Source organism: Aphelocoma coerulescens, chromosome 27, assembly GCF_041296385.1.
Source record: "Aphelocoma coerulescens isolate FSJ_1873_10779 chromosome 27, UR_Acoe_1.0, whole genome shotgun sequence".
NCBI lineage: Eukaryota > Metazoa > Chordata > Aves > Passeriformes > Corvidae > Aphelocoma > Aphelocoma coerulescens.
In genome coordinates, this window is record NC_091040.1 from 5,225,938 (window position 1) to 5,253,838 (window position 27,901).

The 27,901-nt window shown below is 65.2% G+C and overlaps 3 protein-coding genes across 5 annotated transcripts; 2 read left to right on the forward strand and 1 right to left on the reverse strand.

Moving 5' to 3' along the window:
- Positions 1-81: 81 nt before the first annotated feature.
- Positions 82-12,114, reverse strand: PLCD3 (phospholipase C delta 3). 2 transcript variants are annotated; one of them, XM_068996215.1, is made up of 16 exons: positions 11,757-12,114; positions 9,163-9,324; positions 7,752-7,980; positions 7,536-7,665; positions 6,812-7,037; positions 5,999-6,200; positions 5,768-5,912; positions 5,527-5,679; positions 5,296-5,451; positions 5,110-5,145; positions 4,364-4,523; positions 3,425-3,541; positions 3,190-3,338; positions 2,185-2,320; positions 662-811; positions 82-581 (listed from the first exon to the last, which is right to left on the reverse strand). In XM_068996215.1, the coding sequence occupies exons 1-16, from the start codon at positions 12,112-12,114 to the stop codon at positions 493-495; spliced, it is 2,598 nt and encodes an 865-aa protein (XP_068852316.1). In that variant the 3' UTR covers positions 82-492. The 2 variants fall into 2 exon arrangements, with proteins under 2 accessions (XP_068852316.1, XP_068852317.1); XM_068996216.1 differs by having other exon boundaries at positions 5,296-5,448; positions 11,757-11,942.
- Positions 12,115-16,235: 4,121 nt separating this feature from the next.
- On the forward strand, positions 16,236-23,375 carry ACBD4 (acyl-CoA binding domain containing 4). Of its 2 annotated transcripts, none has more exons than XM_068996493.1 (10): positions 16,236-16,376; positions 16,453-16,573; positions 16,662-16,746; positions 16,817-16,937; positions 19,301-19,414; positions 20,313-20,419; positions 21,007-21,157; positions 22,324-22,487; positions 22,837-22,881; positions 23,176-23,375. In XM_068996493.1, exons 1-10 carry the CDS (start codon positions 16,307-16,309, stop codon positions 23,284-23,286), a joined length of 1,089 nt encoding a protein of 362 aa, XP_068852594.1. In that variant the 5' UTR covers positions 16,236-16,306; the 3' UTR covers positions 23,287-23,375. The 2 variants fall into 2 exon arrangements, with proteins under 2 accessions (XP_068852594.1, XP_068852595.1); XM_068996494.1 differs by having other exon boundaries at positions 22,772-22,881; positions 23,176-23,282.
- A 1,896-nt stretch (positions 23,376-25,271) lies between these two features.
- HEXIM1 (HEXIM P-TEFb complex subunit 1) lies at positions 25,272-26,678 on the forward strand. Its single transcript, XM_068996535.1, has one exon. It carries the CDS (start codon positions 25,454-25,456, stop codon positions 26,366-26,368), a length of 915 nt encoding a protein of 304 aa, XP_068852636.1. The 5' UTR covers positions 25,272-25,453; the 3' UTR covers positions 26,369-26,678.
- Positions 26,679-27,901: the final 1,223 nt, after the last annotated feature.

Here is a 27,901-nt window from a genome sequence, read left to right on the forward strand (position 1 = left end):
GTCGCTGGTACCAGGGCAGAGGTCGGGAATGTGTCCCCACCCGGGCACAAAGGGGTGTGTGTGGTGGCAGGGTCCCCTCAGGGACTCCATGGTGATGGCACCGTCCTTGCACCCCAAGAGAGGGGCTGGGATCAAACATGGCCAGGACTGGTGACATTTGGGGGTTGCTGTCACCCATGTCACCCCTGTGGGGCTGTGCTGGGCTGTCATTGGGCCAATCAGCCCATCCTGGTTGTTACAGCATCTCTGTCCCCTCAAGGAGGGGAGGAGCAGGGCACCAGCAGATTGGGTGGCACTGGGGAACAGGGAGGGGAGCCCCCACCCCTTTGGGTCCTCCCAGTGCTGCTGTCAGCACAGACAGGTGAGGGGTGACCCCAGACTGTCCCACGCAGCGTGCCCATCCATGGAGGAGCCTGTTGTCCCCTGCACGGAGACACGATGTCCCTCCCATGGGCACCTTGGGGACACGAGGATGTCCCTCCTGTGGGCACCTCACAGGCTCTTGCATCGAACGTGCACAAAGAGCGTGGCGGGGGACAGGGACGCGCCGTCCTTGGAGAGGAGGTGGATGTGGCGGTACCCTGGGGACAGACGGGGGCTCAGCGGGTGGCAGGGGGCTGTCCCCGTCCCCGGAGGGCAGCGGGGTGGCACCCGCACCCACCTTGGCGCATGCTGGGCAGCGGCAGCGTGAACTGCCCCACGAAGTCGTTGCAGGAGGTGCTGTCGTAGTCCTCCACCACGAAGCGCACCAGGGCCAGCTCGGGCGCCCGCACCTGGAACCGCAGCGTCTCCTCCCAGCGCGGGTTGAAACCTGCGGCACCGGCGGGGGGTGGGTGCGGCCACCGGGACCAGCACCCGCCCTGCGGGGACCAGGGACCCCCCTGTGCTGCTGCTGGGGCTACCCACCACCCTGCGGGGACCAGGGACCCCCCCGTGCTGATGCTGGGGCCAGCACCCGCCCTGCGGGGACCAGGGACCCCCCTGTGCTGCTACTGGGGCCAGCACCACCCTGCAGGGACCAGGGACCCCCCTGTGCTGCTGCTGGGGCTACCCACCACCCTGCGGGGACCAGGAAGCCCCCTGTGCTGCTGCTGGGGCTACCCACCACCCTGCGGGGACCAGGGACCCCCCTGTGCTGCTACTGGGGCCAGCACCCGCCCTGCGGGGACCAGGGACCCCCCTGTGCTGCTACTGGGGCCAGCACCCGCCCTGCGGGGACCAGGGACCCCCCTGTGCTGCTGCTGGGGCTACCCACCACCCTGCGGGGACCAGGGACCCCCCTGTGCTGCTACTGGGGCCAGCACCCGCCCTGCGGGGACCAGGGACCCCCCTGTGCTGCTACTGGGGCAGTGCCCCGCCCTGAGGGGACAGGCGTGGCCCCCAGTGCTGCCACCAGGGATACTGGGGCCACCAGGGCCACCCAGTGCCCCGCAGGGCCCAGCAGGACCCCCCCGTGCCCTGCCCCTGCCCTGGCTGAGCTGCCGTCCTGCGCTGGGGGATGTGGGGGCTGGGGCAGGCTGGGGGAGTGGGGGTGATACTGGGGCCACAACGGGGTGTGCTGGGGAAAAGGGGTCCTACTGTGCCTGCAGTGGGGTGTAGTGGGGGAACAGGGGTCATACTGGAGCCATGATGGGGTATACTGGGGGAAATGGGACCATACTGGTGCTGGACTGGGCTATACTGGGAGAATGGGGGTTGTACAGTGACTGTGGTGGAGTATACTGGAGGGATGGGATCATACTGGGACTCTGATGGGATATGCTGGAGGAATGGAGGTTACACTGGAGTTGGGCTGGGCTATACTGGGAGAATGGGGGTAACACTGGAGCCATGGCTGGGTAATCTGGGGGAACGGGGGTCATACTGGGGCTGTGGATACTGGGGAGGGTGGGCATCACACTGGGCTTGGGCTGGGTATACTGGAGGCCGTAAGGGAGCAGCACTGGGAAGGACTGGGACGTGATGGACCCTGCCACTGGTGGGGATCAGGCAGTGCTGGGGAGGGGGCATTGGGGTGCACAGAGGGCACTGGGATGTCCTGGGCACTGGTTCAGCTGGCAGTGAGTGCTGGAGTGCTGGGTACCCAAGGGACTGTCCCTCACAGGGATCAGGATGCCCTGGAGTGTCCCCATGGGTCCAGGTGCCCAGGGGTGTCCCCAGGGGTGCCCAGGTGCCAGCACTCACCGTTGTTGAGCTTGTGGTGGGTTTGTTGCTTGGCGCAGTCGGCCGGGATCCCGTGGATCTCTACGCGCACGAAGGGATCCACGATGGAGCTGCCCTTGTCCCTGTTCAGCTTGGGCAGCTGCTGTGCTGTGATCACCTGTGGCACAGGGAGCTGGGGACCAGGGGACGGGGACCACGGGCACCCAGGGAGACCTGGGTGTGGGGAAAGGACTGGTGGCCCCAGGAGAAGGGACGTGGGTGGCACTTGGCTGGGGTTGGGGACACGGTGAAAGGGAGGGAGGTGGCTGATGCCACCCAGTGGCTGACACCAGCTGGATTTGGGGACAGGGTTGGCGTCACCCAGGAGAAGTGTCATGGGTGACACACAGTCAGGAGCATGGATGGGGTGAGGAGGAGGGAGGGGGCTGGTGCCATCCAGGAGAAGGGACATAGGTGGCACATGGCTGGGTGTGGGGACAGGGTTGGTGTCCCCAGAAGGCAGCAGGTGGCACCCAGCCAGGAGTGGGGATGGGGTGAAGAGGAGGGAGGTAGTTGGTACCAGCCAGGAGAAGGAACATGAGTGGCATGTGCCTGGGTCCCCAGGAGAAGGGATGTGGGTGCCACTTGGCTGGGGCTGGGCACGGGGTGGGGAGGAGAGAGGTGGCTGATGTCATCTCAGAGAAGGGACATGGCTGATACCAGGTGGATTTGGGGACAGGGTTGGTGTCACCCAGGAGTAGAGACATGGGTGGTACCCAGGCAGATGTGAGGGGAGGGTCAGTGTCCCCAGCAAAAGAGAGGTTGGTGGCACCCAGGAGAAGGTGTGTGAGTGGCACCGGGCCGGACATGGGGTTGGCATCACCCTGAGGGGACATGGGTGGCACGTGGCTGGGAGTGGGGTTGGTGTCACCTGGGGAAAGATGGGGGTGGCACCTGGCTGGGCATTGGAATGTCATAGGTGTGACCCAGCAGGGACGTGGGTGGCACCCAGCCGGGCACGGGGACAGGCCCGTGGGCTGTCCTCACCCTGATGTGCAGCGCCAGGCGCCGGGACCCCTCGCCGGGGGGGCTGCGCAGGCAGAGGGGCTTCAGGACGTAACCACAGCGCCCGTTGGGCAGGAAGCGCCCGGTGTTCAGGTCCATCTCATACCCCGGCGTCTGGAAGTTGAGGGCCACTGTGGGGGCAGCAGGACGGGGTGTCAGGGTGGGTGATGGCTCTGGGGGTGGGTGCCAGGCCATGGGGGGGGTCTGGGGGTCTCACCCAGCTGGCAGCCAGCGTTCCACATCTCCTGGGGATTGTAGTTGGCGGAGTTCATCTTGAGCCCCAGCGGGTACACGCGGCTGAGCTGGCGGGCGTTGTACCGGACCAGTGCCGGGCCTGGGTGGGGGACACGGCTCAGCGGGGCCACTGCACCCTCGGGTGCTGCTCGGGGGCCCAGGGACATGGACAGAGCCTGGCCAGCTGGGTGGACCCTGAGCCTGAAATGTGACCCAGGCCCTGAAACCAGACCCTGGGGTTCAGACCCCAACCCTGGACCTTGAGCTTGGACCCCTGACCCCAAACCTCTGACCCTGGATCCTGACCTTGACCCCACACCTTGAGTTTAGACCCCTGACCCTGGACCTTGACCATGGAACCCAGACCCTGACTCCAGATCTTGACTCTGATCCCTGGACCTCAGACTCCAAAACTCCCAAGCTTATGCCCCGACCCAGATCCTAATCCTTGACCCCAGACACTGACCCTGGCCCCAGACGCTGATCCTGGACCCCAGACCCTGAACACTGACTCAGATGTTAATCTCAGGCCCTGACCTCAGATTCTGACCCTGACCCCCAGTCCTAGACCTTGACCCCAGACCTCAGTCCCTAGACTCTGACCCAGACCTTATTCCCAGCCCCAGCCCTGGACCCAGATGCCACATCCTAAATCCTGGTCCCAGACCTTGGTCCTGGTCATGTGACCCCAGCCCTGGCCTCTGGCCCCAGACCCTGCCAGCAGACCCCAGCGTCCCCCATCCAGGGCAGCCTGCATGAGGCCAGGTGACGCTGACCACCACCCATGGAGCCACCCCAGAGACAGAGCCCACCATTCTCAGCCCCTCCTGCATCCCAGTGACGTCAGGAGCATGGAGCCAGCCTGTCCCCATCCCTGTCCCCATCCCTCTCCCCATCCCTCTCCCCATCTGGTGGCCCTCACCTGCCTCCTTGATGAGCTTGCGTGCCTTCCTCTCACTGAAGGAGGACATCTGGCAGGGCTGGGGGTGGCGCAGGGCCTGGGCCAGCCCGGGGAAGGGGACAGCCTGGCAGTACACCACCAACGCCGACAGCTCCGGGGACACCTGCGACGCGTCCTTGGCCTGTGGGAGCCACCGTGGCGTCAGGGACACCCTGGCCCCAGTGGCCACTTGCCTGCCCGAGGGTCTACAGACCCCCCTCCCCTGCTAGTGCTGAGTGCTGAGACCCCCAAGGCCATGGAGACCCTCAAAGTAGGGGAGATCCTGATGCAACGGAGACCCCGAGGTGGAGCAGAACCTGAGGCAATGGAATGATGGACATGGGGCTGGTGGGGAACCCAAGCTGGTTGAGAACCTGAAGTCATGGAGAACCCAAGATGCTAGAGACCCCAAGGTACTGGAGAATCTGAGGTGATGGGCACCCCGAGATGATGGAATACTTGAGGTGACAGAAACCCCAGAGTGATGGAGACCCCAACAGGTCACCCTGGATGTGATGGAGGCCCAACATGATGGAGAACTTGCAGTGACAGAGACATCCAAGTGTTGGAAACCCCACAAACAGGCCACCCAGCCCAACGGGAAGAGGGAGGCGCAGCTGAGGGGTTCCCAAGCTGGGAAGGGGTCCCCTCTTCCCAGCAGTGACAGCCACTCACCACCCCCATGTCACCTGCCCCATCCGCCACCCCAGCTCCATCCCATGGCCCACCTGCAGAGGTTTGATCTCCTGCAGCGACTGCAGCGACTGAAAGAGGAGAGAGCAGGGCTGCAGAGGGGGATGCCGGGACAGTGCCAGGACTCTGCAGTCCCCCAGCACCACCAGGATGCTCTGATCCATCAGGGCCACCAGGATGCCGTGGTCCCCCAGCACCACATCCCTGGGCAAGTCTCTTACCCGCCGGGGGCTTCTCTCTTGCACCTTCTCCTCCTCTTCTTCTTCCTCCTCTTCCTCTTCCTCCTCCTTGGGGTCCAGAAGGGAGGTGACACCCCGGGGCTCCTGCCACAGCTCTGGCAGCTTCTTGCCCTTCACCAGGATCTTTTCCTTCAGCTGCTACAGGAGGCAGGGCCGAGCTAAGGGCTTGGAGGGGACATGGGGACACCGTGGTGGGCACGCAGGTGGCCTTACCTCTGGTGAGGGCAGATCGTGGGGGTCCTGCCCCTGCAGGGGCTGAGTCAGCAGCTTGTCCCCCAGGATGGCCTTCATGTGCCGGGCCATGGTGGCCTGCTGCTCCAGCCCGCAGTGGTTCTCCAGGGACAGGATGACGGGGTAGGGGGATTTCTGGCCGTGGGCAGGGGCAGCGGTCAGCACCCCGCACCCGGCACCCAACACCCAGTGCCCCACCCAGGGCTGCCGGCCCCCGCCTCACCTCGAAGGCGGAGTCTCGGATGCTCTCGATGACGTCGCGGAAGAGGATTTTGGAGGTGAGTGTGTGGCCGTGGTAGACCACAGGTTCCCCGTCGGAGCCCTCCCAGCAGTCCAGCTCCACACAGCGGCACCCTGCCCTCAGCGCCCTGCCACCACACCGTCACCATGGGGGTCCCTGTCACCCTCGAGCCACGGGACCTTCTGGGGCTCCACGGGGACCGGGGACACCCACCTGACGTAGGCTTCGGTGCTGCTGGTGCCGCCGATCTGGTTGCGGGTCAGGTAGGTGTTGTGGGAGGAGGAGATGAAGTAGTGGCTCAGGGGCTGGCTCATGTCCTGGTGCACCTTGGTGTGCTCCTGGTTGAGGATGTCGCCGGCAGCCGAGAGCAGGTACATCATGAAGCCATCCAGCATCATCAGCTCCTGCTGCTTGGCTGCGGGAACACGGTGCCAGGTGTCACATGGTGCTGGCAGGGTGGCACCCTGGGGGCTTTCCCCACTCGGAGGTCCCAGCGCTGCCATGTTCACCCCCAGACCTGGCACTGTGGCACCCAGGGGATGTGGAGGTGCCCTTTGTGTCCCATCTCCCACCTGATGTCCCCCCCTCCTAGCGCCACATCTACCTTAAGGGTACTATTGTGACACCCTAAAGACACAGAGGTCCTTTGTCCCCACCATGATGTCCCCTGTCCTCCTAGTGCTATGCTCGCCCTGGACCTGCCATGGTGGGACCTGAGGAAGACAGAAGTCCCTCAGCAGTGTCACATCATACGAGCTGGCATCACATCACCCATGAGACATGGATGGCCACCTGCTGTCCACCCCCACCTCCACATTCCCTGTCCCACAGTGTCACATCCACCAGGCCATGTGTTGGATGGCCGACACTGGGGGCACTCTGGGAATGGACCCCGGGACAAGCCTTGGAGGACCCCATACCAGTTTGGGGGGTGACACCACCAATCAGAGCCCCATCCCTACCCCACCCGTGCCCTCCCGTGGCTCTGGCAGTGCCCATCCCGTTATCCCACACCCTCAGCCGTACCCTTCTCGTTGAGCTCGTAGGTGCGGATGATGGCACGGGCCTGGCTCAGGCTGGAGTCCTCGCCCTGATCCCGCAGGAAATCCTGCAGCTCCTCGGCTGACAGGACCCGGTCCTCGCCTGAGTAGCGCCCAAAAAGCTCCTCCAGCTCCGGCCGCTGCAGCAGCCGCCGGCAGAACAGCTCCAGCTCTCGGCCCTCCAGCCGCTCGTTGCCCGAGTGGTCACACTCCTGATGGGACACAGCCCAAGCTCAGGGACCGTCCCCTCCCCGTGTGGACACGGTACAGCCACCCCCTGCCTTGTTCTGCCTGTCCCCTGGAGTTGGTGATGTGTGTGTGATGAGTTTGAGGGGCTCAGCTACTGGCATGTCCCCTCTGTTCCCCCACCCAGAGCCCTCTGACCCTCCACTGCAGGATGGAGCAGAGCCAAATTCCGTGCCTCAGTTTCAGGTGGAAAGGGACCTTTGGAGATGCCCAGAGGGACAGCTCTCCATGGGGGAGAAACATCACACCTTGAGGACACACGGAAGAGTGGCTGGGACAGCTCACCCCACCTCACCCCACTCCACCACGTGCTCCTGATGGGACCCAACCACTGATGGCGGTGGGTGGCTCTGGGTGTGGGGAGTTTGTCAGTTCTCTGTGCTGGGGAAGGCAGAGAAGGAGCCAGTGATTCCCTCCCCGTGACAACAGCGGGCACAGCAGGTGGTGCAGCGCAGGACTGGTACCTTGAAGAGCTTGGAGGCGTAGACATCGTCCATGTCGATGTTGAGCATCCTCAGCATGCTCTTCACCTCCCGGAAGGACATCTTGTTGTCCTTGTTCCTGTCTGCTCGCTGCAGGACCCCATGGATCCAACTGCACCGGGGTAAGGAAACCACCTGGTGTCACCCACAGCTGTCCCCAGCCTGTCCCCAAGCCCCCAGAGCTCCCTCAAAGGATACTGGTCGAGCTTCTCCATCTGGCTCATGGCCTGCAGCCGCCCCATCAGCTTGGTGAGCCCCTGCACCCAGTGCCGGGCGTCCTCCTCACCGCGGGCGGCCAGGTCGAGGTTCTTGCGGCGGCCCTTGAAGGCGAGGGTGAAGCAGTGGCGCTCGGGGAAGGCGGCCCCGTGCTTGCGCAGCCCCTCCGACTGGCGACCCTCGCGCACCGCCTCGATGTGCGCCACCGAGACTGCGGGGACACGCGCGGGGGTGGGGAGGGACGATGGACGTGCTCCCTCGGCGGGTCACCCACCCGCCAGCATCCTGCAAGACACCCTGGCTGCTGATGGACACCCCCGCGGCGCCCCAGGGCACAGGGCTCGGCTCCTGTCGGTGCCGCAGCCGGGCTTAACCCGCTAATCCCAGGCGAGACAGGAACCGTGGCCGCTGCCCCTGCGGGGATGGGGATGGGGACGGGGACGCTGCCAGGGGATGGAGCTGCCTTGCAGCGGTGCCAGCTCCAGGCACCCATCCCAGGCGAGAGGGTGGAAAGAGACGGGTGACGCCGGGGAGGGGGACAGAGTCTGGCCGGGATGGAGACGGGACCTTGTGGTGACCCCAGGGGGCACGGGGATGGGTGGGGGCTCTTGCAGCTCCACATGGGGTGTACTGGGAGACCCTGGGAAGTGTTGGAAGGCTCTGGGAGCCACTGGGTGAAGTGGGTTGGAGTTCAGGTATTGGGTGGGGGTCCATATTCTGGATTGGATTCATAGGTCAGGGTCTGGATCCCAGGCTTGGGGTGCAGGTCCTGGACTGGGGTCTGAGTGCTGGGGGATGTCTGGGTGCTGGGTGGGGATCTGGGGTCCAGGTCACAGGTGGGGATCCAGGCAGGGATCTGAGTCCCTGGAGGAATCTGGGTTACAGATGGAGATCTGGGCCAAGTCTGGATTGTGGAGTTCCATGGCTCGGGTGGGGTCTGGTTCTCACTGGGGGATTTGGGTCCTGGGCTGTGGTCTGGGTCTTGGGTTGGGGTCTGGAACTCAGGTGGGGTCTGGGTTCGGGGTGGGGATCCAGGTCCTGGAATAGGGTCTGGGCTCCAGGTGGGGCTCTGGATGGTGGGAATGGGTCTGGGTCCTGGGGGGGGGTCCAGGTCCTGGGGTAGGGTCTGGGTTCCAGACAGGGTTCCTGGACTGGGATCTGGGTCTCACATGGTGTCTGGATTCTGTGTGGGAGTCCAGGTCCAAGGCTGTGGAATAGGTCCTGGATTGGGATCTGGGTCCCAGGTGGGGGTCTGGGTCAGGGTCTAGGTTCTTGGTAGGGGTTTAGGGGTGGGCTTGGGGCGCTGCCCGGGTCCTGGCCCTCCCTGCGGTCATGGTGGTGCAGGATGTGTCCCGGTGTCCCCAAGCCCCCGTGGGACAGTCCCAGCACTCACAGCTCTGGGGGGAGCGGGAGCGCCCGAAGCGTCCCTCGAAGCAGACGGTCACCCCGTCCTCCTGCAGGCGGAACAGCCGCTCCCTGGAGCCGCCCTTGGCCTTGACCTTCCAGAGCAGGGACCCCCGGAGCATCCGCTGGACGTCCTCATCCTCCGTCAGACCTGCGGGGACCAGCCTTGGGCTACTGGGGGAGTCCGGGGAGCACTGGAGGTTCTAGGGGGGTACTGGAAATATGGGCTGAGAGGGGGGGGTTGGTGCACACCTGTGTGCACGTCTGTATCCTGTGGGATGGCACGGGATAAATGGGACAGGACAGATGTGATGCAGTGGGATGGGATGGGATGGGATGGGATGGGATGGGATGGGATGGGATGGGATGGGATGGGATGGGATGGGATGGGACATGAATGACACAATGTGACAGTGCAGATGAGACAAGATGGGACAAGTAGGATTGGACAGGATGGGGTGGGCCAGACTGGACTGGATGGGACAGAGTGGACAGGACAAACATGACAGAACAGGATGGGACAGAGAAGGCAGGGAGAAGATGGGGCAGATGGGAGGGGTCAGAGCAGATGGGATGGGGTGGGACAAACAGATTGGGATGGGGCAGGACTGGATGGGATGGGATGGGATGGGATGGGATGGGATGGGATGGGATGGGATGGGATGGGATGGGATGGGATGGGATGGAACAGGTCAGGATAGAACACCATAGGACAGGGCAGACAGGGCAGGATGGGATGTGATGGGACAGACGGGATGGGGTAGGAATAGGTTGGAATGGGATGGGACAGGCAGGAAAGGACAGACAGGACAAGCCACTGCCCTTGGGCCCCTTTGGAGCACTGTGTGGCTGTCCAGGGGGGACAGGACACAGCAGTGACACAGCCCAGCTGCTAAATCCCAGCAAAGCCATCCGGATCCTGCATGGACAGTGCCAGGACGGTGCCAGCAGGGGAGCTCAGGCTGGGAACAATGACGGGATGGACTCGGGGGACTCGTGGGCCCACGCCTCAGCCAGGACTTTTCCATCTATTCATGGAGTGGTTATTTCCTCCCTTTTTGTTTTGGCAGCCATTCCTAACATCCCCAGCGGCCACGTCCTGCTCTGGACGGAGATTCCACTCCTGGGCTGGGAAAGGGTGGTTTTGGGGCTCACAGGGACATCCTGAGTCAGCCATGGCCTCGGGGATGCAGCCACCAGCTGCCACCACCTCCTGCGTGGGTCACATCCTGCCCGAGGTGCAGGATGGAGGGCAGGTATGGACACGTGGATGCACGAGCATAGGGATGCATGGATGTATGGATACAGGTGCATGGGCACAGGGATGGACACATGGACACAGGTCCACAGGCACAGGAATGGACACACAGATTGTCAGATACAGGGGCACAGGTGTGTGGATGCACAGGTGCACATGGATGCTCAGGTACAGGGACTTATGGATGCATGGACATAGAGACGCAGGGATGCATGGACACATGGATGCAAGGACACACGGACACACAGATATTCAGGTAGATGGATGCACAGGTGCCTGGATGCAGGCACATGGACACATGGATGCTTGGATACACATGCTCGGTCACAGGTCACGTGGACATAGGGATGCACTGATACATGGATGCATGGAGACACGGATGCAGGGATGCATGGATGCACAGGTGCACGGACACACTGCTGCGAGGACACACAGACACATGGATCCACAAGCATGGATGCATGGACAGGCAGACACATGTTGTGCATGGACACAGGGGTGCTCCAAGATACAGCCACGGGGATGCCCGGACATACAGGCACCAGGATGTACGGACACGGGGATGCAGGGACAGATGGACACATGGACACATGGACACACGGATGTATGGATATAGAGATACAGGGACAGATGGATGCACAGATGCACTGGTGCAAGGACACACAGACACAGGGACACAGGGACACACAGACACAGACACACGGAGCTGCAGCAGCTCCAGGCACACAGCCCCGTGCCCAAAGCCGTGGGGCACAAGTCCAGACCTGGCCCTTCCCACTGCTCCCACTCCGGATTGGGCCGGCCACTCCCAGGGATGCACGCTGACCTTGCCAGGCACCCACTGCCCCTGCCTGGATTAGTGAACCCTGTGTGCCAGCAGTTCCATGGGCAGCACCCCTGGGTGGGGAAACTGAGGCAGAGTGTTGGGGAGGGTCCGGGGAGTGGGACCTGAGCCCTGGAGATGATAAACACCCTGAGCAAGGGGGCTCCTGTCACCTCTGACACGGCCAAACCCCGACCCCACTGTCCCCCAATGGCTGGGGCGATGCACAACTACTCTGGGGTGACCTTGGGGACCCCTCCCATCCAGGGGGACCCTTCCCTGCTGTGGGGCACCCATCCACCTCGGGGACCCTCCCTGCCAGGGGAACCCTTCTGTCCCTGGGGACCCATCTCTGTCAGGGGGGCCCCCACCCTGCCATGGGGACCTATTCCTGCCACAAGGGTCCCCACCCACTTCGGGGACTTCCCAGCCACGGAGATCCCTCCCGGACCCCTCTGGCAAAGCCCTGCCGGAGTTTCTGCCCCGTTCCCCCCGAACTCACCCATTTTCTTCAGGGCTCTCCCGGGCCGGCGGGAACCACCGGCACCGTCCGACGGGGCGCGGAGCTGCTCCGCGGCGGGACGCGCCTTCCTGCCGCAGATCATGACGCGGGACCCCCGGTACCGCCGGTACTCCCGGTGTTCCCGGGACTCCGGAACTCTTGGTGCTCCAGGTACTCCCGGTGCTCCCGGTGCGCCGGGTAGTTCTATTGCTCCCGGTACTCCCGGTGCCCCCGGCCGGTGTAACCGGGCTGGGCGGTGGCGGAGGTCGGGGCTGGGGCTGGACTGGGGCTGGACTGGGGCTTGGCGGCCGGGCCGTGACCGGGGCCGGCCGCGGGGAGGGACCGGGAGGAGCCACATCGCAGCCCCGGCGCTGTTAACCGTTTGTGCCGGCCCGGGGCGAGCGGCGGCTGCCGGGTGGCGGCCGGGGCTGCACCGGGCCGGGGCTACTCCGGGATGGGACCGGGCTACGCGGGGCTCGTTCTGCACCGGGGTCCCTCAGCACCGGGAACGGGCCGGAGCCCCGACGTGCGGCCGGGCATTCGTTCTGTACCGTGGGTCCCGCTCTGTCCGAAGGGCCGGTCCGTCCCGGGACAGACCGGGAGTCCGCCTGCCCAAGGGACACGCCGGTCACCACCAGGGAGCCCCACTCTGCCCGGGGGCCACGGTTGCCAGCGCCACCCTGGCAAAGCCAGTGGGGACCCGGAGCACGGAGCACCCCCTCTGCCAGCACACCTGGGGGACCCAGTCCTGCCGTGCCGGCTCTGTCCCCAGCTCATGGGCCGGGTGGCACCGGGCTGAGGGGTCACACGCGGGTGCTGGGACCTCCGGGTGACTGTTCCCACTGGTGGCACGCCCAGGGAGCGGCAGCAGCATGAGCTGGGAGGTGCCAGTCCCAGAGCCCCACGTGTGTGTGTTTGCAGCCACAGGTCCCAGAATCATTTAGGATAGGACCTAAAAGACCCCCAGGATCATCGAGTGCACCCTGTGCCCAATCCCCACCTTGTCACCAGCCTAGAGCCCTGAGCCCCATGTCCAATTGTTTTTGGGTACTGCCAGGGATGGGGACTCCAACACCTCCCTGGGCAGCCCCTTCCAGTGCCTGACCCCCCTTTCCATGGCGAAATTCCTCCTGATGACCAACCTGACCCCGCCCTGGCACAGCTTGGGGCCGTTTCCTCTGGCTCTGTCACTGGTTGCGGTTTTCCCACAGCCACCACTGAGGGTGGGTGGGGCAGGAATGGATGGGTGACTGCAGGCTTCTCCCAAAAACCCAGAGTGTCCAGGGGATCAGGGAGGCCATCCCAGGCCTGGCTGGGCTGTGGGACCAGGAGTACAGGACAGGAAGAGGAGGTGACTTCCCCCAGCGCCAGGGCTGCAGCGGTGCAGTTGGGCATCCAGGGGTGATCCAAGGCAGACTGGAGCAACATCTGGGCACCTTGAGTGATACCTGAGTATCCTGGGGTGACATCTGAACCCTTGGGGCAGCATCTGGGTATCCTGGGGGATATTGGATTGTGCTGAGGGAACACTGGGGCATCCATGGCAACATCTGGGCATCCTGGGGGGCATCTGTGTATCTTGAGCAACATCTGGGCACCCAGAGCAACAAATGGGCATTCCTGGGAATGCTCTGGTTACCCCAGAGCAACATCTGCTCATGCAGGGAGACATCTGGGTAGCATCTGAGCAGCCTGGGACAGTATTTTAGTGCCGATTTTCAAGACTTGGGTAATTCCTGCAACATCTGGACAGCTGGGGACACATCTGTGAAGTGCCTGGGCTGTGTTTGGGGGAGAGGAAGCTCTTCCTGAATACTTTGGAGACAGGGGGACACCACAGCCACCCCAAAAATGCACTTGCAACTCACATAACCGGGCTCTGCTCCAAGTTCTCTTCCTCCCGTTGAAACTGCATTCCCAGGAATTCAGCAACAGATGCCTCGAGCCGGTGGAATGACCGGGATAAACACCTCTGGCTGCAAAATCCGCAGCACGAACAAATCCCGGTGCGGTTCCTCCTCTCCCGCGGCGTTGCTATTTTCTCCCGCCCGCCAGCGGGTTGGAAGCGATCCCATGGAAAGCAGCAGCTCGCATTCCCGGCTGCTTATAGCACAGCACGTGTCCCGTGAATCAGCGCTCGGGATTCGGGGCCGGCTCCGCCGCGAGCCGGAGCCAGCGAGGCCCTGTCGCTGTTCCGAGCAGGAGCCCTGAGTCAGAGCTTGGAAATGGCCGGAGGTTTAAAAGGCTTTACTGCGTTTATTTAATATATTTATTGGGGTTTAAAAATTATTTATTGCATTTCATTTATTTATGTTCAACTGGCAAGATTCCCCAGAGGACGTGGATGAGATTTAGAGAGGTTGGGGGGGTGTGCCCCTCTTGGATTTGGGATTTGGAGGTGGGATTAAGGTGGAAAACTGGAGTGTGAGGCAATGATGAAACCGGCACAGAGATGCTGAAAGCTGCTCTGCATCCCAATCCCAGCATCCAGCCCTGGGTGAGGGCCGGATCCAGGTGGTCCCCAGGGCACCCCAGAACCTCCCACATGCCCAGGGAGGCTCTGCCAGGTCACCCATGTCCCCATGTCCCCAGAGCTCCCTGCCTTCAAGGAAAGCCCTTGGAGCAGAGGGGGAAGGAGCTTCACCTTGGGGGCTCAGAGACCCCAAATTCTGCCCCTTCCTCACTAGCATAATTAGTTGTTGGATAATAGTTAACAGTGGATAAAAGTATACTGTGGATGAAGTTGGATAATGATTTACAATTGCTCTGCCTGACCCAGCTGTCCCTCCCCATGCAATGGGACCCTGCTCCTGCCCAGTGCCCCGGTGACACTGTCCTGGTGCCATATTCCAGATCCCCAGTGCAGTGTCCCAGTGCAGTATCCCAGTCCCCCAGTACTTTATCCAACTTTCCCAGTGCGGTGTCCCAGTTTCCTGGTCCTTTCTCCTGGGACCCTTGGTACGTGGCTCCATTGCATTGTCCCCGTGCCTGGTGCATTGTCCTGCTGTCCCCATGCATGGTCCCATTATCTTGGGTGATTATCACAGAATCCCAGACTGATCTGGGTTGGAAGGGACCTTAAAGCCCCTCCAGTGCCACCCCTGCCATGGGCAGGGACACCTTCCACCATCTCAGGTGGCTCCAACCCCCATCCAACCTGGCCTGGGACACTTCCAGGGATCCAGGGGCAGCCACAGCTTCCCTGAGCATCCTGTGCCAGTGTCCCAGAGCATCCCTGTGCTCTGGCACTTCCTGCCTGCCTTGTCCTGCTGCACAGCCCGGGTGGGTGAAACCTCGTGGCACTGTCCCTGTGCCCAGTGCAGTGTCACGGAACTCTTGCACTGTTCTCTTGCACAGGGTCCCTGTCCTGGGATGTGGCTGCAGTGTCACTGCACTGCCCTGGTGCATCGGAGAGCTGTCCCAAAGCCCTGTCCCGGTGCTCTGTCCCGGTGATCCATACCTGGGCTCTGGCCTGGGGCACAGCCTCGCTGTTCAGGGGTGCTGGAGCGCTGGGCACCTTCCTTAGACACCGCCCCACTGTCCTGGTGCACCATTCCACTATCCCAGTTCACCCTCCCTGTCCATTATCCCGGTGCCCTGCCCCAAGGCACTGGCTGGGTGCACCTATCCCGGTGCTCTGCTTCTCTGTCCCTGTGCCCTGTTTCACTACCCTGGTGCATCTTTCACTATCCTGGAGCACTGTACCCGTGCACTGTCCCACTGTCCTGCTATCCCACTGTCTCCCTGTCCCTGTCCCACTGTCCCTGTCCTGCTGTCCCTGTTCCCCTGTCCCTGTCCCTGTCCCTATCCCTATCCCTATCCCTATCCCCATCCCCCTGTCCCTGTCCCCGTCCCCCTGTCCCAGTCCCAGTCCCTGTCCCTCTGTCCCTGTCTCTGTCCCCCTCTCCCTGTCTCAGTCCCTGTCCCCCTGTCCCTGTCCCCCTGTCCCAGTCCCAGTCCCAGTCCCTGTCCCTATCCCTATCCCCCTGTCCCGCTGTCCCAGTCCCAGTCCCAGTCCCTGTCCCTATCCCCCTGTCCCGCTGTCCCAGTCCCAGTCCCAGTCCCAGTCCCTGTCCCTGTCCCTGTTCCTATCCCCCTGTCCCGCTGTCCCAGTCCCAGTCCCAGTCCCTGTTCCTATCCCCCTGTCCCGCTGTCCCAGTCCCAGTCCCAGTCCCTGTTCCTATCCCCCTGTCCCGCTGTCCCAGTCCCAGTCCCAGTCCCAGTCCCAGTCCCAGTTCCCGTCCCCAGCGCTGCAGTCCCTCCCGCCCCCGCCAGGCGGCGCCCCCGCCCCCTCGCTCCGCTCGCTGGCACCGTCCGGCCGGCAGGGGGCGCGCGCGCTCCGCTCAGCGCGGGGAGAGCAGGGGCGGGAGGGGCCCGTTCCGGGAGCCGCGCTCTGATTGGGCGGGGCGCGGAGCGGCCGATGGAAGGCGGGCGCTGATTGGGCGCGGCGCGGAGGGGCCGATGGAAGGCGGGCGCTGATTGGCCCCGCGCTGTCCCCGCACGGAGAGGAACCCGCGCCGGGCCGGGGCCGGTGCGGGGCCGGTCCCGCCATGGAGGAGCCGGGCTGCGGAGCGCAGTTCCGCGCCGCCGTGCAGGTGATCCAGGGGCTGCCGCGGAGCGGTGAGTAGGGGCCGGGACCAGGGCCGGGACCGGGGCCGGACAGCCGCCGGCGGCCCCGCTGAGCCGTGTCCCGCAGGTGCGTACCGGCCCTCCTACGAGGAGATGCTGCGCTTCTACAGCTACTACAAGCAGGCGACCGCGGGGTGCTGCCAGGGCCCGCGGCCCGGCTTCTGGGACCCCATCGGCCGGTACAAGTGGTAAGAGCGGGGGGGGGTCCCGGTTCCCCTCCGGTTCGGGTCCGGGTCCGGTTCCCCCCAGCCCCGCTCACGGCCGCCGGCCCCGCAGGGACGCCTGGCACAGCCTGGGGAGGATGTCCAAGGAGGAGGCGATGGCCGCGTACGTGGCGGAGATGAAGAAGGTGGCCCAGAAGGTAACGGCGCGGGCGGCGGGGCCGGGCCGGGCGCTGCGCGGTGCCCGTGTCCAGCCGCGGCCCTCCGCAGGTCATCGACACCGTGCCCATGGACGAGACCACGGAGGAGATGTTCCGCTACTTCGAGCCGCTCTACGAGGTGATCCACGACATGCCCCGGCCCCCCGAGTCCTTCTTCAAGAGGAAAGGGGGTGAGTGGGGGCCGCTGTGCCCCGGCTGTGCCCGGCTGTGCCCCGCTGTGCCCGGCTGTGCCCCGGCTGTGCCCGGCTGTGCCCGGCTGTGCCCGGCTGTGCCCCGCTGTGCCCGGCTGTGCCCGGCTGTGCCCCGCTGTGCCCGGCTGTGCCCCGGCTGTGCCCGGCTGTGCCCCGCTGTGCCCCGGCTGCGCCCGGCTGTGCCCGGCGCATCGCTGCCCTCGGCGCTGCCCTCCCGGGCTCCCGCTGCCCCCGCCTGCGGCTGCCCCGGCACGGCGGACACCGGCTCCGGGCCCCGCTGCTGCTCGCTGGGGGGGCACGGGATGGACGCACCGCATCGCCCCGACCCTGCCGCGGCACTGCTGCTGCCCGGGGGCTGTTCGGGCACACCGGGGTCCCTTTGTGTGACACGTGCTGGGCTTTCTCTCCGCAAAACTTTGAGACGAGGATTTGAGGTTTGCCTTCCAAGTGGCCCTTGGCCGCACTCCCTGTACGAAGTGGGGCAGGGATCAGCTCCCCGGGAGGCTGTTCTTCCCCTTGGCGCTGGCCCACCTCCGGCTCAGCTGCTGTAAACATCTGGACAGGCCGGCCAGCTTCTGCCTGGAGTGGTTGTGGAGAAACAGGGGTTGACAAATGGGATTATTTGGACCGGTTTGTGCTAGAGGAGAATCCTTCCCAGCCCTTTCCATGCCTCTGGCTGCTGCCTCGTGCTGGGAGGGGGCTGGGGGCCTGTCCCACCCCCAGTGCAGGGCTGTGCTGGGTGTGTCTGGCTGGTGAGGAGCACCCGGGGGAGCGGGGGGCTGGTGAGGGGGTCAGAAAGGCATCACCAGCAGATCGGCTTAGCAGCACAGGAACTTCCAGGGCTTGTTCACAGCGGGTGTGTGACCCATCGGTGCTTTGGGAGAGCCCTGGCAAACGGACTCACTCCCCAGGCATCTGTCCTGTCTCCCCCTGCTCCCAACAGGGATGCCAAAACCACGTTGTCTGTAAGGCTTGGCCCCAGGGCAGCCGCTTCCTCCCATGGTACCCAGGTGCTTTGTTCTCCATTTTGATGCTGAATCCCTTTAAAAGGCAGACTTAGTTTTTCTGTGGAATGTAAAGGCTGTGTCTAAACCAGTCATTCTCCACTCAGGAGTGTCACTTACAGGTGACAGCGGTCACTTAAATCTAAACCTGGCGGCGCCTGTGGGATGAACCGAGCCCGAGGTGGCTGGAACTGAGGTGCGGAGCGCTGAGCTCTGAAGGTGTTGAGTCATTTGTGTTAAAGGTTCCCAAACCCGCCTTCAGACACTGCAATCACAGCTTTGGCTGCCCTTAACCGGGGCAGAAAGGGGATTTCAGAGTGTGGAGCGTGGCAGGTGCCTCTGGCGGCTTTTGGGCACAGAGGTGGGAGCGTGGGCAGGTTGGGTTTTGTTTATTTACAAAGAGAACACGTTATGAAGTGGCACTTGGAACCCGGATCATGGATGGTGCCAGGTCCCAACACGTCTCTAGTGAGTGGTGCTTTCACCAGAGTCTTGTGAGCGTGGCTGGTGGGAGCCAGGTCTGTCCTGGTGCTGTGTGAGGTGACAGGACCCTGCCTGCACCCACCCGCTCCGTGGGTCACGGCACACCCTGAGGGGGATTTGGGAATGGTGAGGATCCCAGAGCAGCGCAGCCCTGGCACTGCCCCCTGTGTGGGGTGTGGCTGCCCTCGTCCCCCTCGGGGCTCTGTGGGTCCCTTGTGGTGCCGAAGGCAGGTTGGGAACAGCAGAGAGGGGCCGGCAAAGAGCAGCAGGGCAGCGTTGCCACACACCTGCCTGCCCCAGGGAGCAAAGTCCTGGGGGCTGCTGGAAATATGGCTGGGATTAACCCCATGGGCTCCACAGGGTGGTGGGGAGGGCTGGGCCTTCTCAGGGTGCTGCTGCCCCAGTCCTTGGGGTGCTGCTGCCCACGCAAGGCTCTTGAGCCAGCGCTTCTTGCGCTGGGCTGTTTGTTACCGTGGGTGTGCCACGGGCCGTGGGCACTGCCAGGGGACAGGACTGGCACTGTCAGTCACCAGTGCTGATCCCTCTGCCTGCTGCCACAGAGGCTCGGGGACAGGGACACCCCAGCCACCCCAGGCTGAGCGAGGTGGTCTGCACTGGGTAAACCCACATGAGTTCACATTGATTCCTGGGCTGTCAGCAAACAAAGCTGGCTCCTCTCCTTCCCTGCCAGCTGCTGGCACCTGCAGAGCCTGCTGGTCCCTGGCTGGTCCCTGACACCCGTGTGTCCCCAGTTGTGCTGGCAGGGCAGCCCAACCCACAGGGAGCCAGCGCTGCAAGGACAGCACAACTCTGACCCCACAAAATGACCCCGCTCTGCCTCTTCCCTCCGTGCAGAGAGTCGGGAGCAGCCGGATGGCCCCAGCCAGGATGTCCCAGTGAGCAGCCCAGCTCCGGAGAGCCCTGGACACCCTGTGCCTGGCGAGCAGCAGGACGGGCAGCACGTGCCAGGTTGGTGTCCCTGGTGTGGCCAGCACCTGGCAGGGACCCCACGGAGCAGGCACCGGGGCTGGAGCTCCATCCACCCACGGAACTGTTGGCTTCAGGCACTTCTGCTCCAGCCCTGCTGGTGTTCCAGGCACTGCCCACGTCACGGGGCTGTTCGTGGGTCCAGCTCTCACTGGGGTGACCCTGGACATGTGGGTTTGGCCCTGCCTCACTCCTGCCTGTGCCAAGGGGCCTGACTCTGCTAAGCTGTAGGGAGAAGGGGGGGGCTGTTGTCCCATGGACTGGGAAAATACCACCCTGGAAGTGTGGTATCAATGTGAGGATGTTCTCCCTCGGCTCAAGCCACGTTTGCTGCTTCCTTGGCACCGGGATTCAGAGTGCCAAGCCCTGGCCCTCCCTGGTGACACCTCAGCCCTGGCTTTTCTCTCACAGCTCCTCGTGCAGTCACCCTCTGGCTCCCTGTGACCCCCTCGAGGGCCCCTGGCTGTGCCCTGGGGTGGGCAGGGTGCTGCAGGGAGGTTCCTCCTCCCGCTGCCGCTCCAGCCTTCCCCCAGGAGCAAATATGGTCACGGAGCGAGCTCCGGTGTCCCGGCCATGCCACCCTCGAGCGCCGGGGTTGGCAGTGCCCGGGGAGCTGGGCAGGGTCCCTGCCGGTGCCGCTGCTGCCCCAGGGCCAGGGAGGTTGTGCCAATGGGTCACCGTGGGCGGGAGAAGGGGGAATTCAGTCCTTGGACTCATGGCCACGGTCTGGGCGTTGTTAACAGAGCTGCTGCCCTCCCCCACAGTGCCTCAGTTTCCCTCTCCTCCTGCCTCGCCCTGGGCATGCAGGGCCCTTGTTCCCCCTGCTGCCCTCCGGACACCCCTGCCCTGCCCGGGGCTCAGCCCTGTGCTTCCCTTCCAGGAGCTGGGCTGGCTCCTGCCCCCGAGGCACTCGAGGGGAGCCAGGTGACGAGCGACTCTGAGGGGGACACGTTCTGTGACACCCTGGAGCAGATGGAGTCTGAGAAGGTAACAGAGGAAGTGCTGGAGGCTTTGCCATCCCTGCCCTGCCTGCACTGCACAGACATCTCTGCATGGCACTGCCAGCCTGGTAGCCTCACAAAACCTGCAGGGAGGGACACCCTCTGCAGCTCTCTGTGCTTTGTGTCACCGCTGGAGCCTGGTCCCTGTCACAGAGGGGATGCCGAGGAGCCTCCCCAGCCCCCCACTGCTGCGGTGTGGCTCTGGTGGGGCACTGGGGGCTGTTGGCTCCACAGGGGTGCCACCACCTGGATTGCTCTGCTGCCACTTCTCCCTGCTCCCTGCTGCCACGGGCCACGTTTGGCACTCGAGGTGCCGTGGTGAGGCTTGGTGGATCTGGTGGCAGGAGGGAGGAAGCCCCGCCTCTTTTGCCATCTCATGTCTGGGCACCTCACTCCCCTCAGGGGTGCTGGAGCTCTGTCACCTCCCAAGCCAGGTGCTGGCTGAGCTTCCCTCAGTCCCACACACCCTCCACCCCCAAAATGCCACCACAAGGACACTGCTGCCCTGGCATCCCCCTCCGTGCCCTGGCGAGGGGAGCAGGGCTCTCAGGGCCCTTCTCTCCCATCTCATAGGCCGGGCAGGTGCGGGGGCTCACCCCAAACGAGATCCAGGCTGGGGCTGAGCCCCCGGTGCCCCACAGTGCTGGGCAGGGCCAGCAGGGCGAAGGCAGAAGAGCCGAGGGGAGCAGCAGCACCGACCTCACAGGCCTGGGCTCTGAGAGAGGTGGGTGCAGAGCTTGTCCCTGCGCCCCTTCCTGCTGCTCCCCCACCTCCCACGGGCTGGGCTGGGCTGGGGGGGAAGGGGGGTGCAGGGGCTGCCACCACCCCCAGGGGACCAAGTTAGGCTCCAGCACCCGGGGTTGGGCCATCAGGAGCTGAAGGAAGTCACAAGTGTCCCGTCTCTGCATCCCGTGGTCCCCAAGCAGTTCAGTGGCTTCAGCCCTCCAGGACACAGCCCTTCCTTTGCCCATTTCCTGCAGTGGGGCTAATTTGCCTTAATTTGGAGGATGCTCCGCTGGCCCTTCCAGCAGCCAGGCAGGGAATGCAGGTCCCTGGCTCCCCGTGCCCAGCTCCTGGCCCTGGTCCAACCATGTCGCCGGTGCCTTTGGAAGTGGGTGGTGCCGGGGTGAGCTCTGCCCAGGAGGGCAGGAGGTGGTGCTGGGCCCCGTGCCCCGGAGGCCTTGGGGACAGCCCTTTACAGCAGTGCCACTCACCTAGTGCCACCCACCACTGCTGCTGGTGGCCACCAGGCCTCGAGCCAGACGTACTGGGCTGCCCTGGGGTGGCATTGCCACCCTCAGCCGAGGGACTGGTGCCATCGCCTCACCTGGGCACAGCCCACCTGTCTCACCCTTTCCCCTGTCACTGTTCCCTTCCGGGCTGCCTGGCCTTGGCAGTGAAGTTGTACCGAGGCCGCTCAGGCCGGGCCGGGCTGTCCCCGGGGCCTGGCAGCGAGGCCCTGCCTGTGTCCTGCTCACAGCCTGCATTATCTGGGTGTTTGCCAGGCTGGTTTGGAGCCTTCGCTGCACCCGAGGGAGGGCAGGGAGGAGCAGGCCGGGCCCTGGGTGTCCTGCCCGGTGCTGGCACCTTCAGCAGGTGTCACAATGTGTCCCGCATGTGCCACTGCACCCACCCCCTTGGTGGGCTGGCCACCCGCTGCCACCACCACGGCACTGGAAGGACACGGCCCTGGGGACAGCCTGGGTGCTGCTGGGGCTGTGGAGCTGCCGGGCTGGGCTGGCAGCGGCTGTGGCGTGGGCAGCCCACGGCAGGTGCCCTGTGCCCTGCTCACCGGTGGGTGACAGACGGGGTGGGCAGGGCCAGCCTCGGGGCTCCTCGGGCGGTGCTCAGCCTGCCCTGCCACCCGTGTGCCCGTCCCTGTGCCCGCAGATCTCCGGCCGGCCGGGGGGGACCCCGGGAGCACCCCCGCGCTGGCCCCGGGGCTGCCGGCGGAGCTGGAGGCGCACGTGGCCGGCGCGGTGCGGGCGCTGCAGGAGGAGCTGCGGCGAGTGCGGGAGCGGCTGAGCCGGCTGGAGACGCTCGGCGCTGCCCAGGTACGGCCGGGGGCAGGGCTGGGGCAGCAGGGCTCGGCTCCGGGCCCTGGGACAGGGCTGGCCCGGGTGTGGGGACCCCCACGGTGGCTGGTGACACATCCTGGAGGGGCCGAGGCCGGTGCTGCCCTGATCCGGCCTACGCTGCAGGCAGGGAGCTGCTGCCCCTCGCTGCCATCCCTTCCCTCATTCCCACTGCCCCTGAGGTCCTGGCCCAGCTGCACCGTCTGGATCCCTCGCAGAAGCCCTGCACGTGTTCACTCCAGGCCGTTCCCTCCCTCTCACAGGGACACAGGGGCTGGAAGGGGGGTGCCAGCCACACCTGCACCCCAAACCCTCTCCTGTCTTGCAGGGGGACGTGGCTGGGACAGACCCTGGCCCGGCACTTGCTCCACAGGTGAGTTGGTGGTGGGGTGGGCTTGCTGTCCCTCTGCCCACCCGGCAGCCTGCGGGGCCTGGGGACACAGCAGCAGGAGGTCAGGGAAGGGACCCTAAGCTGGGAAGCAGGTGACATCTGTGGAGACACATCCCCAGGGATGGCGGTGTTGATGCACAATCTCCAGAGGAGGAGGGATGTGACCAGGACCACCGAGCAGTGGCTCCTTTCAGCAGAGGGCCGGGGGGACGTTTGGTGACATCGGTGACACCTTTGTCCCCTTCCCCACGCTGCCTCTCTCTGTCCCCTCGCCAGGCGATGTCCCCGTGGCGCCTGACGGTGTCCCCGCGCACGCTGCTCTTCCTGGCCACCTGGCCCTTCGTCACCCAGTGGCTGCTGCGCCGCTGGCAGGGCAGGAAGAGGTGACAACCACGTCCCCGCTGCTACCGCCACCGCTCCTTCCCCATCCCGCTTCGCACGAGCCGGGGAAGCACCACGGGCCCACGCGGGAATCGCCTCACCAGCCACGGGGTTCTGCGGGCCGGGCCCGCCCGGGCGGGGCAGCCCCGGGCACCGGCACCGACACTCAGGGCCAGCACCGGCGCCGGGAGCGGGGCCGGCATCGCCCCGCACGGGACCCCCGGCAGCCACCCCGCCGCCGGCACGCACAGACGGACCGGGCCCGGCTGCGGCCCCGCGGGTGGCCGCGGGGTGCTGGGACATCGTCCGAACCTGCCTCAATTAAAGTTGCCTTTTCGGTTCAGCCCCGCTGCCTGCGCCTTGCGAGGGGAGGGGACCGCGGCCAAACGCTCCGGCCTGGCCACCTGCTCCGGCCCGGCCACTGTCCCCGCCTGGCCACCCCCTGTCCCCGCCTGGCCACCCTCTGTGCTCAGAGGGGCACGGTGGCGGCTGCCTGGCCCTGCCCTGGCCGTGGCTGCCATGTGCCCAGTGCAGGGACTCTGCCCCAGGCCCCAGCCTGCGCCCCCGGCCGGGTCCCATCCCCACCCTGAGGGTCCCCCCCAGGCGAGGGGGGTGGCGGTGCCCCCCGGGCCCCCTGTGCCAGCGCCACCCCCACCCTGCTCCGGAGACAGCGGTGGGGAAGCCCCAGGGACCCTGCGGGGGAGGGGAAGGGAGCGGCTGGGGACCTCAGGCACCTTCCCACCCCAGGGGCCCCCCGTGGCCGCTCCCCCCGGGCCGGGGGGGCCCTGCCGGTGTGAGGGCTGGGCAGGGCAGGTTCCCCCCGCTGGTGACACAGCGGTGACACGGAGCCCCCCTCCCTTCTGCGGGCTCTCCCCGCCCGGCCGTGGGGCTCCGGGGGGCGTGGGTCCCACAGGGACCCCCCTGTCCTGTTTCCCCCCCCAAACAGAGATCCCCAGTAGCTCCCCCAGAGCCGCCCCCCCGCCCCCGCCATGGCTCCCCCCAGCCGTGTGTCCCCACGGCGTGTGTCCCTCGGCGAGGCCCCCCAATCCCCCCAGGCCCCCCAAGGCCGCGGGGCCCCCCCGCCCAGCCCCGCCCCCGAACGTGGGGCCCGAGGGGGACATCGCCACCGTGGGTGGGGGTGGCAGGACCAGGAACGGGGCCGGGAGCAGTACTGGGACCGGCACAAGGCCCGGGACCTCCCCATCCCCCTCCTTCCCCTTCCCTCTCCCCCCCCCAGCCCCCCAGGCTTTAGGAGCGCAGCTCCGCACCGCCCCTGCAAAAAGGGACACGGCGCCTTTAAGAAAGGACTTCTTTCCGCTCAGGTTTGTTTACATCTCCCTCCGCTAACTGCAGCACCACCGCACCCAGCGCAGCGCCGGGATCCTTCCGCTCGCCCCATTCCCCTCGGCCCGGCGCACACTCGGAGCCCCCCCCCCGGCCCCCTCTCGGCCCGGCCCGGCCCGGCCCTGCCCTGTACAACATCCCCCCCCGGTCCCGGACCGCGGCACCGACGGCGGCGCCTCCGCCGCGAGGGGACTCTTTTCGGACCGTCCCACGGCTGTGCCGGGGGGGGGTGGCGCGCGCGCTGCCCTCGGCGCGGGCCTGAAGGTCGCGGGGCGCGCGCGGCCCCGCGCACGGGGACTCCCCCGCCGCGTGGTACGGCCCGGTCCCGCCCTCGCCCCCTCGCGATTGGTGGCGCCGCGCGCGACTGACGTCCGTCACGGCCAATCGCGACCAGCCCGTCCAACGGCCAGGAGCGTGTCCCGGCGGGTGGCCCCGCCCCCCGCGCCCGCCGATTGGCCGCCAGGCGGCACCGCCCGCGCGCGCGGGGCCGTGGCGGCGGCGCGGGGCGCGCGGCGGGGGCGGGACCCGACGCGCGGCGGGGCGGGGCGCACAGGGCGCCTGCGCGGGGAGGGGCGGGGCGCGCGCGGGTATAAAGCGGGCGGCGGCGGCCGAAGAGCGGCAGTCGGGAGCGGGCGGCGGCGGGTGCGGGTTGGGGGCGTGGGGCGGGGTTGCGGCGGGAGCGGCGGCGCGTGCGGTGCGCGCGGGGGGGCGGGCCCGGCGGCGTTAACCCCCCGCCCCCGGGGCCATGGCCCGGGCGGCCTGAGTGGGGCCGGACCCATGCGGCGCCGGTAGCGCCCGTTCCCGAGCGAGCGTAGCCGAGCGCAGCGCTATGGCCGACGCGGCGCCCGCTGAACCGGGGCCGGAGCCCCAGTGCGAACCGGAGCCTCATTCCGAGCCCGAGGTGCGGCCGGAGCCGCAGTCTGAGCCCGAGCCGCAGCCCGAGCGCGGAGAGGCGCCGGCGGAGGACGGCGATGCCGGGCGGCTGCCGCCCCCCGGGGCGGAGGCGGCGGCGGGCGGCGCCGAGGGGCGGCCGCCGGCGGGTGGAGCGGGGCGTCCCGGCCTGGGCCCGCGGTACCGGGCCGTGGGGCGCACCGAGGAGTGGCCGGTGAAGAAGAAGCACCGTCGGCGGCCGTCGAAGAAGAAGCGGCGCTGGAAGCCGTACTCGAAGCTGAGCTGGGAGGAGAAGCAGCAGTTCGACGAGCGGCAGAGCCTCCGCGCCTCCCGGCTGCGGGCGGAGATGTTCGCCAAGGGGCAGCCGGTGGCTCCCTACAACACCACGCAGTTCCTCATGGAGGACCACGACCAGGAGGAGCCCGACCTGAAAACCGGGCTGTACCCGCGGCGAGCGGCCGCCAAGTCGGACGACACGAGCGAGGAGGATTTCCTGGACGACGCGGCGGACGAGGACGGGGGCAGCGACGGGATGGGGGGGGACGGCAGCGAGTTTCTGCAGAGGGACTTCTCGGAGACGTACGAGCGGTACCATGTGGAGAGCCTGCAGAACATGAGCAAGCAGGAGCTGGTGAAGGAGTACCTGGAGCTGGAGAAGTGCCTCTCGCGCATGGAGGAGGAGAACAACCGGCTGAGGATGGAGAGCAAAAAAGCCGGGGGGGAGGCGGCGGACCCGGCGCGGGTGCAGGCGCTGGAGCGGGAGGTGGACAGGCTGCGAGCCGAGAACCTGCGGCTGCTGCGGGAGCAGGAGCTGCCCCGGCAGGAAAAGGGCCCCTGCAAGCCGGGGGAGTGACACTGGGCAGGGGGGCGCGGGGGGGTTTTTACAGTGCTGGGTGGAACATTCGGTCCTTGTACAGAGTCGCCGCGGACCCTTTTTATGGGCTAAACTGCAGCTGGGGGGGGCCGAGGGCTCCCCCTTTTTTAGGTGGCTGTGACGGGGCGAAGGGGGGGGTTGATGTATTGGTGATATCTGGTTTATGGTTTTATTTTTTTTTTTTGTGTCTAAACCAAAAAAAAAGAAAAAAAATCCCCAGAAAAGCTGTAAATTGGCCAAAACTGACTATAAAAAAATATAGAGGTCTAATAAATTTAATTACTTGTAACTGTAATGGTTTTGGTGTGATTTCTAGAAAATAATCAGGATGGCATTCCACCAGGGACTACATCCTGGATTATTTTCATCATGTTATAACTGTTGTTTGATTAAACTTAGTTGTAATTCCCCGCTTAACCCTTTTTGTTATTATTTTCCCCCATTTATTTTCAATTTTAATTCTGCTTAATGAGCTGAAATAGTTAAAAGTACCTGGAAAGGGAGTAAAATGGTGTGTGATGGACACAGAGGGTACCTCACAGAGGTAGGAGTAGCTTTAAGTCTGTTTGCCTAAGGCTCACTTAAACTTGACTCTGTTTCCCTGCAGGTCTATAGGAATCCAAGTCACTAACTGAAATCTGGGCAAAAACTGCCTAAAAAAAAAAAAATCTGCTTCAAGCTACAAGTGAGAGGAAAAACCTTAAAGTTTTGGAGCAGCCCAAGGAAAAGTTTTGGTAGTCAGCACTTGGCCTCTGAAATGGCTGACGAGGGAGCAGGGAAAGGCAATGGCTCAACCTCCCTCCTGCTGCACCTTAGAGGGGGAGGAGGAGGGAAAAGCAGGAAAAGCTCCAAGTGCTGGAGCTTTTTTGGGGGGGCAAACAGGTAAATGAAGGGGTGAAGCAGGGGAGGGGCTGAGGCTGCTCTGGCTGGGGCCGAGGTGAAGGCAGAATTGGAGTTCATGAAACGTGTACCTGGTGAGGCAGGAGCTGGGATTGAGGCAGGGAGCCGGGATGGGCCTGGGCAGCTGCCCGCAGGAATGGAGGAATCGGGCTCCTACCCAAAAACAGAGGGCTGGGGGGGACGGGAGGGGCTGTCCCAGCGCAGCTGGGGTGGTACCAGAGCAGGGTTAAAGCGGCAGCGCAGAGGGGCTGGAAAGGTCCCACCAGGTTTAACCCCAGCTTGGCCAAGCCCCTGCCGCTCCACGGGGGAAAACAGCCTTTATCAGGGACTAGAGAGGTCAGAGGGGTGGGGGAAAGGACAGGGGCGACCCCAGCGCTACCAGCGCAGGTGGGTGGTGTAAAATCGGGGGTTAAAACGGCCGGGGGAGCCGCTGGAGGGGGGATCACACCGATTCTGTCTGGCTCCCCGCCCGCGCCGGGGCACTGGCGGGGGGAAGGAAACGAGCCAGGGCCACTTGCTCAAGAGCCCGGGAGCCACCGGCTCCTTCCCTGTGCCATGACATCACCGCAGCTCCGGGGGAGGGGGGGCGATGATCCTTTGGGATGCTGCGGG